The sequence below is a fragment of the Xiphophorus couchianus genome, chromosome 3 (genome assembly GCF_001444195.1).
Source record: "Xiphophorus couchianus chromosome 3, X_couchianus-1.0, whole genome shotgun sequence".
NCBI classification, from domain to species: domain Eukaryota; kingdom Metazoa; phylum Chordata; class Actinopteri; order Cyprinodontiformes; family Poeciliidae; genus Xiphophorus; species Xiphophorus couchianus.
Genome location: NC_040230.1, coordinates 13,695,413 through 13,711,613, shown reverse-complemented (window position 1 = coordinate 13,711,613; position 16,201 = coordinate 13,695,413). Strand labels below are relative to the sequence as shown.

At 41.6% G+C, this 16,201-nt stretch overlaps 1 protein-coding gene across 1 annotated transcript; it reads left to right on the top strand.

The window, feature by feature from the left end:
• The first annotated feature begins 210 nt into the window (after positions 1 to 210).
• On the top strand, positions 211 to 15,950 carry LOC114139149 (myocardin). Its single transcript, XM_028008863.1, has 16 exons — positions 211 to 518; positions 1,436 to 1,585; positions 6,889 to 6,942; positions 8,482 to 8,537; positions 9,005 to 9,071; positions 9,808 to 9,933; positions 10,046 to 10,236; positions 11,339 to 11,479; positions 12,054 to 12,219; positions 12,306 to 12,471; positions 13,117 to 13,261; positions 13,341 to 13,940; positions 14,032 to 14,130; positions 14,598 to 14,720; positions 14,801 to 14,855; positions 14,935 to 15,950. The coding sequence occupies exons 2-16, from the start codon at positions 1,531 to 1,533 to the stop codon at positions 15,348 to 15,350; spliced, it is 2,460 nt and encodes an 819-aa protein (XP_027864664.1). The 5' UTR covers positions 211 to 518; positions 1,436 to 1,530; the 3' UTR covers positions 15,351 to 15,950.
• The last annotated feature ends 251 nt before the right edge of the window (positions 15,951 to 16,201 follow it).

The window sequence follows — 16,201 nt, the reverse complement described above, 5'->3', positions numbered from 1 at the left end:
GTGCCAGTTCAGCTCCTCGCTTTAAAGAACTGCACTAATTTTTATCTGTGGTTCTGCTCCTGTCAGAGTCAAGTACAAACATGAGAGCAGCTCGCCCGTCTTTGAGCTTCTGTCAAGCAGCCAGCAGGTGTCAGGGGAGGGTGACTGGCTTTGAGGGAGGAGGGCGAGGATGGGAGACGAGGTCATAAAGTGGGGGTGGGGGGTGAGGCTTGACAGTCCCTCACAGTTGGCACCGAGGATCTGTGATGCTTCAGGGGCTGACGGGGCAGAGGGAGAGAAGTTTTGAGAGTGAGGGGACGGAGAAACTGCAGAGCCTTCTCCTCCTTGCTTCTGCACCTTCAGGACAAAGAGCCAAGTGTGGAAACAGGAGGAAAAAAGACATGAAAAGAACATGAAAGACAGAAAGTGTCATTAACTGCACTACGAAGTTCTCTCTCTTCCCTCCGTCTCGCACCTCTCTCAATTTAATCTTAAAGCCACTCCAATTTCCCCCGAGAGACTCAATTCTCCCTTTTCCTGTAAGTATTCTCTTTCATTCTCTTGCTTTTATTCTCTTAGCGTTCGCAGCTCCTTCTTGTACCTTGGTGCCCTGCAGTCGAGCCTCTCCTCTGCCAGACATGAAATCTCAATCAACTTCTTGTTGCTTGATGGCAGTAATGAGCGAGTGGCCTCGTTTAGGACCCCTTCAATCATAAATAAGCAAAGTCGGTGTGTGTTTATGGAAACGGGGACTAGGAGGAGCTGAATTAGCATGCATCACCTCAGCTATTCCACAGCATGTGTGTGTGTTTGTACACTCAAACAGACTTCCTCTGGGTGTTCTGCTGCCGGCTATTTCTCGGATCAATATTGTTAATAGGTTGTGTGTGCGCGTGCTGATGTGGCTTATGCAGATTTCCAGCTCTCTCTGTTTGAGTCAGCCCTTCTTCCTTCAGCTCACAAGCTGCTGTCACTGTGTAGCTATGTGGCGGCGCGCTGTAGGTGTTGTGACTTCATGTTTGTCCGTCACAATCAGGCTCCTCGGGGCCCTGATGTCTCAGGATCCGCGGGGCTTTCTGTCTCCGTCACTCATCCGAGCTTGGCACCCCTCTTCTTCTTCCTCTTCCTCCTCCTGGCTCCTCGCTCTGCCTCTTGTCTGTTTAATTCTGTGTGTCGTTAGCTGTGTCTCTGGCTGTGGGTGGGCCTCTGTGACACTCAGTGCGATTATGACAGGCTGTCTGCAGGGAGGCCTGCTGCTTCCAGAGCTGCTCGCCATAGAGTTCAGTCAGCCTGCAGGTCTGAGACGTCTCCATTTCCTGCTATGTCTATCGCTGCTGTGCCTGGGTGTGTGTGTTTGTGTGTGTGCCTCTATCAATATATTATCTCTATCGGTAGATTAATAAGCATCTGTCTCTCCACCTCCCGTCCCTCCTTGGCTCTGATGTTTCCTGAGCAGCGAGAGACAGAAGGACAGAAGCCCATTCCACCTGGTAGGGCGACGCAAGGAACTTCCTCTTTCTCCTGGCTCCACTTCCTTTGCTCCGCTCCGCCATGACTCTCCTGGCCTCCGAGAGGTCGCTTCTCATCAGGAACAAGTTCCGGTCAGGTGAGAACCAGCCGGACGTTAATCATGCGGGTTAAAATTGCTTTGCCACAAAATACGCTTTCCATTTCAGATACTGTTTTCACCATAATCAGAAATATGTGAATGTCTGTCATTTTATGGTAGCAAGAGTTGAACACAGCAATTTAAGAACTTCAGTAAGACATAAACAAGGTAGGACATAATAGTGAAGTAGAAGGGGAAGGTTTTCTACATTTTTTATAAACAAAAAGAGAGTAGTGTGCATCTGTATTTAGCACCTTACACTCTGGTACCCTGTAATAAAATCCTTTTGAACTAATTATCTGTCTAGATGTTTAAGCCAGACTTAAGTTATAAAGCAGTTTCTCAAAGTTTGGAAATTGCAGTTCTCAGTTCAAACCACCAAACAAAAAATAAGACTTATTATGGCACATATGAAAACATATTAAGACATGGCTGTCCATCTAAACTGCAAAGTTGGACAAGGAGAACATCTGTCAGAGAAGCAGCCAAAAAAAGAGTAAACGATTGGTGATAGAAAGTCATACAAAGTTTGGTTTGAAGCTTAAAAACTAGTGGATGAAAGTGGCTGCTTGAAGATAATTTTCAGGCCCACCTGTAAAGCTGTGTGTGGTGGAAAACTAACTCTACCCATTACCCTGAAACGTCAAGCTTGCAATGAAACACGGTGGTGGCAGCAGCATGCTTTTGTGATGCTTCTTTTCAGGAGATACCAAGAAGCTCGTCAGAGATGATGGGAAAATTCACAAAGCTAAATAAGACAGTCATGAAATGAAACCTGTTACAGGCTGCAAATGATCTGAAACTGAACTGGACCTTCCAGCAGGACAAAGCCTGCAGCCAGAGCTAAAGATTCGGAGCATATTTACATACTAGAATGGCTCAGTTAAAGTCCAGACATGAATCCAGTTAAAAATCAATGGTAATACTATTAAAGCTATTTTGCAAAAAATTAAAAAATTGAGTGGAAAAAGTCAGTTTCCAGGTGGTGGAGAGATACCCTCATAAGTGGTAACTGCATTAAATAATAACCAGATAAGCCATAAACAACGATGGAGTTTGCATTTCTAGCTACTAAAGTGTACAATAACTAAAATAAGGAATAGTAAACTTTGAGTGAATGGAGATTCCTTCAAAACATTGGCCAAGTCATGTAGAAATCTGCATAAAATTTGACAATATGGATGTATTTTAGGTGTAAAATTAATTACAGTTTTTGCAAGAAAACAGAATCAGTGTGGATGAATTATGAACCAAACTGCACAGATTTGAACACAACTGTATGGACTTTTTTCTCTTTCTCTCAGCAGATACTAGAAGCTGCTGTTTTCACTATGAAATAGGCCATTGAGTAATGTATTGTCATGGTATCATTTTGTGTTGAAGTATCAGAATATCACAGTATTTACACAAAAATATAAAACAGTGGCGTTCAAAGTCGGCATCCTGCGTGTTTTAGTTCTCCCACTGGTTTAACACACCTGGATCAAATGACGGCTCGTTAGAAGGTTTAAGAAGAACATTGACATGCTGAAGAGGTTGTTACTACCAGCAGGGAGAGAAATAAAACATGCAGGATGCCGGACCTCCAGGACCCACTTTGGGCAGCCCAGATATAAAACAAAACAAACAAAAGATTAAACATTATCAAATCAATTTGATTAAAAAGAGTTGAGTGACATGTGCGGCTGGTTTAGTATCCAGTCCATGGCATGCGTTTGTCACCAGTGATATATAAAATGACTTGAAATCTTGGTGTTAACAGGATAAAATGTGGTTCTTTTCAGAATTGAGTGGTGAAACCATAGCGACACCACTTCGCTGCACCGCTGAATTTGTTGTTGACTTCTTCTGTGCACTTGTGCAGCAGAATTGGTTGGACAGGGAGGAACAGATCAAACACTTGTCATCTTCTCACATTGGAGAAAGATTTCAAAATCAGGATTTTCAAGTGACAGGTCTCTCCCTTAGGCCGACTTTACTCCACCGTCGTGGTGTGTGTGTGTAGCATGTGTGTAACCTTGCGGTGAGAGGCGGTTTATTCAATTCCTATGTCAACAGATTAGAGGGTCTACAACGTGACACACTTGGTCTCTGCTGTGGCTCAATCTGGGTTGCAGTCGCACATTTTCAGTGCATCAGCGCATTTTCTGTTGAGTTGAAAGTTGTAACTTGGATCCTGCGAACTACTGATACAGCTGAATATTTTTGTTTATTGAGAAACAAATAAACAAAAGCGGAGACTGTATTCTAAAAAATTAAATTGGGTCCAGATTCAATCAAATTCATTCTAATCCATTCAAATCATTTAGACAGATTCTGACAGAATTACAAACATCTCAACAGAATACCGTCAGATTTAATGGATCATTTTTTTCGCCAGTTGCTAAAGCTGTCCATCTAAGGAAGCGCAGCTGACTGCATCAAGTCACTGACCTTAAAGCAAACCTTAGGATCCCGACGAAGTATGAGACGGAGAATTACCCCTTTTTAACAGGAAGACACTTCCAGTTAAACCAGACCCAGAATCTGCTATCTGCTGCGACTGGCTGAAGGTTAAGAGAACAGAAACAAAATAACTGAAGCAAAAACAAAGAGAACACAGATGATACCAGATGATGCTTAAAAACACCACTGTCTTGCAACTTTTGGATGCATGCATGGCTTTCTCAAACATATCTGAATCAAATGAATGATTGAATCAACTGAACAGGTCTGATGAACAAGGAGATGATTAAGATAAATAAGTGTTACAGTGAAAATGCCTCCAAAAGATGCAGAACATCTCAGTGTTGCAGAACCCTGGTTTAAATCAAGGGGTGCTCATTTTCAAAGGCACAACTTCACAAAATTCTCAAGATTATTGAGCTAGCAATAATCTCCACATGGACACATACACAAAGGTCCAACAACATCCGTTCCCTGGAGGGTTCTCAACGTTTGCTAGAAGTACAACAGGTGACATTCTGGCTGACTTTAGTTGTGCTCTGTGCTGAGATGTTGGTACCATTTCAAGACGAACACAAACAAACCGTGATAAAGAGCTACAAAGCATTAGCAGCCAAAGCATGTTATTTCTCTGACATTTCTTAAAAGAGAAGTGCAGAGAAAATCTGGTGAACTTCTACAAACTTAAGGAGAAGAAGTCGTTAAACAAGTCCTGCTGGATGCATACGCCACGATTTATTTACCTCAGCAGTTTTAAATTTGATCTGCAGTGGATTTGCTAACTGTTGTTTGTAGTGACCAGACTCACTACTGTTGGCACTACAAGCTAGTAGCACTGTATTGTTCAGCAGTTTCTGCTTTCAAAGTGTAGCAATATGTTCCTTAAAGAAGGTTGATGCCTTACGTGCAAGGTAGCCATATTGAATTTGAATGTCAGTATTTTCAAAAAAACAAAAAATAAAATAAAAAAGAAAGCCTTAATTTTCCATTTGGGACTTTTTGGGACCTTTCTGTTGATATTTACCTGGATACTTGGGCTTCTGAGTAAAAAAGGAGCATAAAATTACCCGGCATGCTTATTCGAGTCAGGCAGTGCCTTTGGATAAGTTTGTTTTTCTTTCAGTTTTTTTTGTTGTTTTTTTCAAGACAGACTACAACAAAATTACTTTTGTTGAACTGCTTTAAAATGTCTCTAGTTAAAATTTAGCGTTTACTGCAGTGATACTTGTTATAAAAGTTTGAGAGCCACTGCCATACTATGCACCCAGGGGATTCAGATGGTGTAAAACCACTACAAAACATGGAAGATAAGAGTGTTAAAACAATGGTTGACACTGATGTCATCAATAAAAAATGAAAGCCTGGGCGTGCCGTGGTGGCGTAGGGGTTAGTGCAACCAGTATTTGGAGGCCTTGAGTCCTCGACGCGGCCGTCGTGGGTTCGACTCCCGGGCCCGACGACATTTGCCACATGTCTTCCCCCCTCTCCTTCCCTGTTTCCTGTCAGCCTACTGTCATATAAGAGACTCTAGAGCCAACAAAAGACCCCTTGGAGGGGTAAAAAAAAAAATGAAAACCTTGGGTGAATTTGGCTGCTACACACAAATTTTAGTCATTTTGCCATTTGCATTAAGATAATAAGCTTAAAAAAATAAGCTGGAGGGGTTGGAAAAAAGTCTATTTGGATTTCTTAACTGGGCCAGTGAGCACAACTCTACACTAACACTGGACCTGATACTGTAAATAATAAAAAAAAAAACTACGCACCACATGCTTTTACTAACAATAATAAAACCTTAAAAGGTGCTTCTGCATGACATCCTTTTGGGATTCAACAGCCACTCTGCCACAAACAACCTTTCCATCACTGCATATTTTAATGCTACATTTCCTACGACTTGTAGCGGCTGCTGAATTCCCAGGCAGCTGTCGTGAATGGCTGCAAAATAGAAAGGCGAGAAAATGACAGTCCCCTAGGTGTTCAAACAGCTGCTGGAAAACAGGATTCTTTAGGCAGCTGCTCTGCTCCAAATCTCGTCTGTACATACATGAGCTGTTTCCAGTAAACGTCTCCAAAGGAAGCGTCGTGACTGGGCATTTGGGAATATTATAGTCTGTTTGGGCTGTGATCTTTTTTATTAGTAGGCCTTCATCACAACTGGTGTAGCAGAAAATGCTCATTTTCGAGTTTTACTGGGAGGCAAAATTAGTTTTTGAGAACTTTGAAGAAGCATGATTTCCCTGTTTGATCCTGACCTTCACCAACATTTAGTTTTGAGAGGATTAGAAGCGAAGTCAAAGGTTTGCATGGCATCTAAAGTTCAAACAACAAATGAATAGTTGAAACTGAGCTGACAAACTTGTTTCAGACAACAATTTAATTCCAGATTACCACACTTTCATACTGAGAGAGAGGAAATCAGGAAGACTGCGGCTAGCAGCACAAACGAGCATGACGTGAGCAGGACAGGATGTATGAGAGGCTTGTGAAGAGAGCGGGACAGCTGAAGGGGGGATGGGACCAACAGAAATAGATTTACAGAGGGATAAATAGAAACCTCAACCTCCTCCCTGCTGCGCTGCCCCCTCCCCACCTGCTTTCTCAGGTCTCTCAGGTCTCAGTACACACCAAAGTGTACCAGAGGCCCAGCTGTACCCTGCTTCACCTGTGTGTTTTATGTGATAAGCATTAAAGAATATGTACTCCATCTACAGGCTAATTGATTTACAAGCATGCATTATTGAGCTGTTGGTAAAGTGCCTTGGATTGATTGCTTTCTGCTTTTCTTTGGCTGAATTTCTGTTTCCAGATCTGTCTTTCTCTCAGCACAGCTCATCATCTTTGTTTTGTTTCAGTCCTGCAGCTGAGGATTCAGAACCGAAGGCTGAGCGAAATCAATGCAGACCCAGGTTAGCTTGCGTTATTAACCTTTGATTGAGTGCTCTGCTCTGGCAGCAAGCTGCATGTGTTGTTAACCACGGCAGAGCCACCGCTTTTAAATCAAAGACGATGCAAATCTCATTTACTTTTTCATATTAACCTTTTGTGAAAATGGCAAAACCTTTAAAAACATGATGTTTTAATCCACCAGGGTGACGCAATAGATGGCAATAATAGCAGAGAAAATATTATAGCATTTATTTTACTGTTCATCTTTCTCTGCAGCAGTAAAATCCCAAATTGAGAAATTTAGACACACTAACAAGGTTCTTAGGGCCTGTGAAAGAGAAACAGGCCCACAGCACCCAACCCTAACCCTCCACACATTTACACCTTGATAGTAGAACAGAATTGCTTCTTTTTTCTGCCATGAATCTCAGTTATATATAGTGTCTACTGGATGTTATGGAGATTTTATCTCATTTTCACACTGCAAATACACAAAGTCTTACTAAGTACTTTTGTCTGGTTTCATGTGCAAATATCTTAGTACACTTGAAAAAAGACAAAATTAACTTGTCTTAATTAGGAGCTTGTTTAAGTCAGTAACTCCTTAATATTGTTGAAAATGTTCTAGTTACACTGGCAGATTATTTCACTTATAACTTGAGAAAAAACATCTTGTTATAAGTGAGAAAATCTCCCAGTGAAACTAGTACTTTTTTTTTATTAATATGAAGAAATTAAACTGCACTGACCTGTGTTGTACCGCTGAGTGGAAACAAAGCTCCAGGTTTCCACTCTGAGCTGCAGTTCTCTATAAGTGAACTTTAGACATTGTTACTTCTTACACTTTCCTGTTTATTCTGTGTGATTGGGAGATAAACCTCATCTAGTCTTGCTTGTAACAACTTCAGTTCATTTAAACTTTTAAATTATTGCTGTAACTGAGAAGTTTAGGTATTTTCTTGTGGTCATTTGTTGACCAATAATTTGTTGAGACATTTGCCAAAACGTGTGGTAGTTTCCCCTCCACTAAATAAACTATTTTGAGTGTAAAATTGCACTTCTGCAGCAGAGTATGAATATATTTCAGAATAAATGGTGCAAGTCAAAATAAAACCCCGAGGGCTGAATGGTTTTGTTGATGCCCACCTGAAGGGTTGAAAACAACTTAAAAGTTGGCAAAACTATCGGCAACCAGATTTAAAAGAAGTTGCACAAGTCTAAGAAGTAATTCTCACTTTTGTTGGTTCATAGATACAGATTTAATAAAGTCAAGTGTAAATGCAGAATGCTCCTAACACACTGTCAGTTGTCTCTATTAGAAAGACATAGAGGAGTCAATATCTGAATGTATTTAGAAATGTTGAAATAGAAAAAATGACAATAGTCTACTGATCTTCACTTCTACGGTTCGTCATGCTGTGACTTGCAGGGATGAGTGGAAAATCTGAAGGTTTTCAGTGGATTTTATTTCCATCACCCACTTCTTTTAATTTCTAAAACTATAAGTAAGAACACATTTTGTTTTTTTACATCCTGTTATTCATATGTTTTGTCTGCAGGGTTGAAATCTGCCTCCACTCACCAGAAAACAGAGAAAAAGCGGAGTGAAGCTCATGTAAGTTGTACAATATAATATAACAAGTCATGTATTTTAAGCCACACAAACTTCCGATGTTGACTGTATGTGGGAGAATATAATAAACGCTTTTGCGTAGGATCCAAAAAATAACTTTCTTAAAATTTCATAAAACTTTAACTTTTGCAAATCAACGCAATAATTTGAAACATCTCTTGATCTTTCATAATTGATACATGAGGCTTTTGTGGCCATCTAACTATACCCCCCCCCAAAAGATTGCTTTGTATAAATATCCTTAGAGGATATTTATGTATTTAGGGCAACTACTAAAGATCCATTTATTTAGAGAAGTGACAACAGGTTTTTTTGATAAAAAGAATAAAGTTGGAGCGAATTGAGAATCTTTGCAGCTCTGTGTAATGCCAGTCATATTACGAATATAGAAAGCTGTGTAATAAAGCTGGACTCATTTGAATAAACTGACCTAATGTTTTCTGATGCAGCGTCAAACTGAGGACGGCGTCACTCAGAAGTTGCCCCCTGGTGGTCTGAGCGCTGAAACTGCACAAGGTGATGCCAAGCCGACGGTGAAGCTGCTGTCTGCTTCTTGCTTTACTCTCTCTGCCTTCAGCTTTGTGCACAATAACAGATTTGCCCTCTTGGTACTCCGTCTCTGTCTGCGTTACATCTGCTGTACAGCAGCTGAGGGCGTGTGTGTGTGTAGGCGTGCGTGTGTGTCACAGTGTACTGTGCTTCACTATCTGTGAAACTAAGATGTGACCTTGTTGCATAGTGTAATGCTGCTTTAAAAGAAGCCGACACATCAGTGACTGACGGCACATGATAATCTGACAATCGCAGTCATCATTTCTTCTCTCTCTAATCTCTTCCTCTTCTAAACTCTCATCTTCTTCATTTCCATACCCCCTAACCCTGCCTTTGATTTAAAAGAGCTATTATTATAGTATCAGGCATTTCAAAAAGATGTAATTTCTCTAAAAGCTCTTTCTTCTGACATTTAAAAAAACAGTGAGAGGGACTGTGTGTGCACACATCCAAGACGACACATTTCCCTGTGGGAAAAAGTGTTTACTATTTCCTGATGCCTCTGCTGGTTTGGACTGGAACTCGCTGCCTGTGGCGAAGCTGTTCTGCACACTCACATCACATATGTTCTCTAGTCCTGTTGCTTCCCTTTCTCCAATCTTCTCTCTCTCTCTCTCTCTCTCCGTCTGCACTGATCTCCCATCTGTCCTGTTCTCTCCTTTTAATCTGCAACATTCCTCCTTCTGTCTTCCACCCGTAGAGAGGACTGTATGTGGGGCCCTGAGGCAGAGGAAGGCTCGCCCCTCACAGACCCTCACTGAGAGGATCCAGCTACCTCCAGCAGCCGCAGAGCAACAGCTTGAGCACACGTTGCCCCTGGAGAATGGTAAATAAATACTCGGCAACACACATACCGACTCATTTGGAAACAAATTCTTCCCAAAATCCTGTTTCCTTGCTGTTTTGATCTTGCATCCCTGGACTGGTGATTTCCTCAGGTCTTGCCTCGTTCCCCGCTGATGTCTTCGAAGAGGACATCTCTTCCTCCATCTCGTCTTTAAACACGGAGCAACATGCCGCTCTCCAAGCCCCATCTATTTCCTCCCTGCCAGGCCTCCCAGTTGACCAACCACTAAGTGACTGCTCAGCTGTGGGCCTGACCCTTAATAACAATCCCAGTCATGCACAGGTATTGAAGACAGCAGAAAGCCATTAACACCACTGTCTGGTGAATGACCCTGTCAGAAACTTGCATATCTGCATTGTTTTTTACCGTGTGACTGCATGAAACTTTAAATAAATACTTCAGCTCCGTTTTTCTCTGCATCTGACACTGAACATTTGTAATTATCAGGTTAAATCAGACTGACACAGTCCTGGGATGAAAATCTTGTTGCAGGAGGATTGTAGCTTTGAGATACTACATATAAATAAGATAAGACTCACTGCAATAAAATGTAAACGTCAATTACCAAATATGAACAACACTTAACCTGATGCTACCCCATGCAAACACTCTCAACTCGGATGAAGATGTTAGCTGTCTTTGCAAACTTAATGCTTGAAGTGGCTCCAACTGCCTGCAGTCCAACCTATATTTTGATTAATTCGGCTAATACTGAATACTCATTTATCTATTTTATCAATTTAAAACCGCTTTTATTTTGTTGTGTGTTTTTCTCTGTTCATGTATTTTGAGATTTTTATCTCGAAAGGTGCCAGGTAAAGATTTACTTACTTTAACCACAAGGGGGTGATCATAGCATGTGCAAAGATCATTGAACTTTCATCCCAAGATGGTTTGAAGATCATTACGTATGATTTAAAAAACAAACAAAAAAAAAACAACTAACAGCCCCTAAATCTACATTTCCAGGGGTTTAACTGTCCCAGTTATCCCAACTGAGTTTCTGTATTTCTGAAACCTAAACAAACATATCAATAGCTTTAACAAAATTTCTGCATAAACTCAAACTGTTAGTTATGATAATCCACCATATTACCCATAAATGATTGAGGCCCCACCCACCTGGCAATGTATAATTCTTAACAATCGTAGTTAATTATTTGTATCCTTTAAGTCTGTTCTCAGACGAGTTATAATTTGAGTTTGCCACACTGTACATTTTGCCAGTATATTACATATACATTGTCAAAAACATGTAACATTTGAAATACAATAAAGATGATTCATTTCTAAAATGGGTAAAGTTAGCTTTTTTTTTCTTGCTTTACAAACAGAAAAATGTCATTATTTTTCTGAAATGCACTTTGTTTCTTTATGCTTTCAGTCCGGTTTGACGTTGCTTCCGGCAACCGCGGGCATCAGACAACCTCTGAGCGTGACGCTGGGCGAATCAAACTCCTTGGCACCAACTGGAAGACCAAACGGGATGTTCCTGACCTCTCAGACAACACCCCTGCTGCCAAAGGTATCATCCAGTCTCAGGACAAGATCATTTCAGTTTGGTTCTTGTTAGTTCCATCAACGTTTTTGTATATATATATTTTTTTATTAATCTGGAAGATACAGTTATAGCAAAACGCAAATAAATATATCTAAAAGTAATCTAAAATAATAATTTATTCATGCATATTTTCTGGTGGCATTCACAGCATGTGTACAACAAAGTACACAAGAAAAGCGCTGTGGTGTTCTTTAACCTAACAGGATGGCCAATCCTGTGTTTTTTTCTGTACTAAGCTGCCCTGCAGTCATTACTGTCACTTTGTACTTCTGGGGGGAGTTGGTGCTTGCCATGTAGGTTAACATATTCACACATAAACTCCGGTGGTGTAGGTCAGAGGCGGCACACAGTGTCATCAGGACATTTGTGAGGCATTTACACATAAAGAATGTAACCTTAGCAAGGGCCAAACATGTCAAATATTTTACAATAAGCTGACATTTCAAATGAAACTCTCCATGTGGAAAGTATTCACTTGTACTATGTAATATACTGTAGCTACTGTTTAGAGAGATGTTGGCAATGTGTGTGTTTACAGACAGCTCGGCCTCCCAGCCCGATCTGCCCCTCGTCTTTGCCCCCTCCCCTAAACTTCAATCACCTTACCCGCCCACGGAAACCGCGGGACATCAAACCCAAGATGAAGAAACTCAAGTATCATCAGTACATTCCTCCAGACCAGAAGGGAGCGTCTGGGACTGGAGGTGCTAAACTTAAGCTCTACTTTTCTCCATTTATTGCAAAAATATTCCTTCATTTTGCTAACATGTTTCACTCCCATGTTTTCCAGCGGGAGGAGCTAAGCAGAGCAGCCCTGCCCCTACGCAGCCGCTAGACCCCGCCTACTCCCATCTGCTGAAACAACAGCAGGTCTTCCTCCAGCTTCAAATCCTGCAGAGTCAACAGCAGCAGCAGCAGCGACTACAGCCACCGCAGCAGGTTACAGTTGTACCGAGGTATGCAAACAATAATGATGAACTGTACCTAATCAAAAAACCTTTTGGTAACTGCATTTTGCTTTCAGTCCAGCTTCATGAATATTGTTTTTCACGGAAGCTAAATCAGCAAATGTGCAACAGTTAGCGTTGCCAAATGCTAACTTACCGTGTATAGAGTGTTTCTATACAAAAAGCAGAGTTTGTACATTTTGATGCCGTTATTTTGTTTGAACAAGTTCAAACATGGTCAAGGTAGCAAGAAAGCAGCAAAATTGCTCTTTTTGTAGTTTTTTGTGTTTATATTGTGGGTTTTCTCATTAAGTATCATTAAAGCAAAAAAAAAAAAAAGATGGCAAATGATAGGTTAAAAGTGAATATAAATCTTTCTAAAAACACACTTTATTCTTTTGAAATGCAAATGTAAGCCAAAAAAAATTGGGATAACAGGAAAAACATTTTGGAAAATGCAACATTTTTCCCCACTTGTTCAGATCTGAAAAATTATGAGAGCAATGACTCCAAACAAATCCTGCATAAAACTACCAAAATTTAAAAGGTGTGAATCATCATAGAGCAGGTGAATTGACCAACACCCAGCAGTGTAGATATCTGAATTACTTATCCAGACATTTACCTGAGTTGATCGCTCTTTCACTCCTCCAGTGGAGATCACAATGATCTAGTGAAGTCTTGTGGAGCCTCACCGCTCAGCCTCCAACCTGTTCCTGCCACAACAAACCAAACTCAAACGGACGCAAATCTTACTTCCAAACCAGAGCTTCTTCCTGCAAATCTTGTTGATCTAACGGTAATATATATATATATTTTCCACTAATCATTTTTAATAACTAGAAGAAGCTGAAAATGCTTGTTGACCGTTCCCCCAGGTGTCGGAGTTGAGGCAGCAGCTGCGTAAACGTGGCCTTCCTGTCTCTGGAACCAAGCCGGCCTTGTTGCAGCGCCTTCGTCCCTTCCAGCTTCAGCATGCCTGCCCCACCCCGGCTCCTCTTAGCAAGCTGGGCACCAGCATGGAGCCCCTTAGTCCTTGTGCCCCGCTGCCACCCTGTCAGAGCCCTGGCTCCAGCCCCGGCTTCAGGCTGAGCTCGCCCGGCAGCAGCCCGACCCAACAACTGTACATCCAAGACGGGGGGATTCCTAATGGGATTCTCAGTGACAGTCCCAACAGAGATCCAAATGGGACTCTGAACGCTGTCCCAAAAGCGTTCGCTGACGCTGCGTCAGTCAGTTTGGCAGGTGAACAGTGTGGTCTCAGCAGCACTGTGTTCTGGGATCCTGCTAGCACTGCATCAGGAACTCCAAGTCCCAGTTTGCCCATGTCGTCCTCCTCGCCCCTGCAGTGTGGGACTCCATGGAGAACCGACAGAGAACAGCAGCAGCAGGAACATTTAGAGCTGAGCGTGAAGCTGGAGAAGAGGGAGAGGAAGAGAAGCCGGCATACTGACTTCTACCTGCAAGCGGGTACTGAGGTAAGAAGTTTGAGTGTTTTGCCACAAAAGATTTGGAAAGCATGTGATATATTAGGGTAGTACTGCATAAATGTGACTTCTCCCCAACCAGTCTGGGGAGGGATCCCTTCATCCGTTCCTGCAACAGGATCCGGGACGCCTAAAAAGGCAGGCAGAACTAAATGTGCAAACGGAGGTGCTGTTTGCTGAGGTAATATGCACAAGTCATAAAGACATAAAGTATGTTTTATAAAATATTCCTTGATAGTTTCTCATTTTAGCACTTTACAACCACAAACCTTCAGTATTTTATTGAGACTTTATAGACCAACACAAAGTGTTGCATAAATGTGAAGTGGAAGCAAAGTAATACATGGTGTTTGAATTTTTACAAAATCTGGACAAAGGTTCCAGTATGAGGAGAATATTGAGCAGTAAATTAGCCAAGAGGAATGAAATACATTAAAGTTTGCTGTTGTAACGTGAGAAAATCTAAAAAGTTCAAGAGGAATGAATACTTTGGCAAAGTACTGTTAACGTTAAAAGCAATTACTCCAGTCTGCACTCTAAATCACTGTGCCTTAAAACATTTATCAAATTCCTCATGTGAATGAGCACTCATCCTCACCTGTCAACTGATTTAAACTGTCTTGTCCAATCATGTGATTTTGCCGCTAGCCGTGTGATGTGATTGGCCATGACTTCGAGCTGCCACTGCAGATTACAGCAAGTCCAGCTCAGACCTCACTTGGCATTCGCAGCTTGGAGGAAGAGCTACAGGAGGCGATTCAGAAAGCCCAGGTTGGTCTGCAGAAAAAAGGAAGTCACTGAGAGATCTTTGAGTTCAGGACTGTAGCATCTTTTCTTCCTCTCTGCAACAGATGGACCCTCGACAGTCTATTGATGATATTCTAGATGAGCCACTTATTTGTGATGGTGAGTCTCAAAAAGGGAACTAGAAATACATTCTTAATGTCGTATCTGTCTAATCCTTTTGACTGTATCCTGCTTCCAGGCTCTCTTGAGGCCTCTGATCATAAATCTGCTGCACACTCACTTCCTGACCGCTCCCCTGCCCCTCAAACCAAGCAGCCCCAGCCTTTTCAGCAGCAAGATGACAACTTCCTGCCATCCCCTCTTTGTTCCTCTCTCTTACTGGAGCTCCCTCCGTCTCCTGCTGTAATAAACCCAAGCCAGGTTGTCCCTGCGCCTCCGCCTCTCCCAATCTGCACCTCCCCTTCGCCTTCAACTAGAAAGTCTCGGAAACGGCGGGCTCCTGCACAGTTTGACGCTGCCGATTGGCTCGAAACACTCACGTCAGGCCTCCACCCCCTCACCCCGCCGAAACCTCCGTTTGTCGAGTCCGATTTTAGTCTGGATTCGGATCTGAATGTGAATCGAGTGCTCGATCTTTTGATAGAGCAGTGGTGAAGATGTAAAAGATGGTGTGTAAACATGGTGCCGTGAAAAAGTATTCATATCCCTCGAACTTTTCAACATGTTGTGACGTTGCAACTAAAGGTTTCAATTGTAATTTATTGGGATTTTGATGGATCAACACAAAGTTTTCAAAACACTTTACTTTAAAAATCTAAAAAGTGTGTCAGGTATTTGGATTCAGCCCTTCTTAGTGAGAGGACCAATTTTCAGTGCAAAACAGCTGCAGAGCGTCTAGAGGTATGTCTCATTTTGTCTATTCTTTTTTAAATATCTTAAGCTCCTTTAGACTGAAATAATATTATTTATGAGCTTTAACTTTCAACACCATTTAGATTTTAAATTGAATTTAGGTTTAGACCTTCACCAGGCCTTTCTAACATATGAACGTGCTTTGATCTAAACCATTACTTGGTCGCTGGGGCGGTATTTTTAGAGTTGTCGAAAGGTCAACCTTTTTTGAAATCTGAAAACTATGCTCCCTCGCCCAGCCTGATAGTTTACATCCGGGGTGTCCAAGCTGTGGCCCGGGGGCTATATGTGGCCCTTGAAATGATTTTGTTTGGCCCCTGACCACAAGTCAAGAATTGATGACCCAAAACATTTGGAAATGCTCTGTTTTTTTTTAGTAAGGCAACAGCCTTTTTATGTTTTGGATCCTGTACAGATTTTATAAAAATGTTGTTTATTGTTGAGCAGGTAAAACAACAACAGCAAAATATTACAATAAAATAATTTTGCATTTTTGCTTTAATTAACTTTAAGTTAACTCTGTTGACCTATAATGTGAATTCTGAATGCAAATGATTACACTGGATATTTTTTGCGAGTATAGGACTGAATAC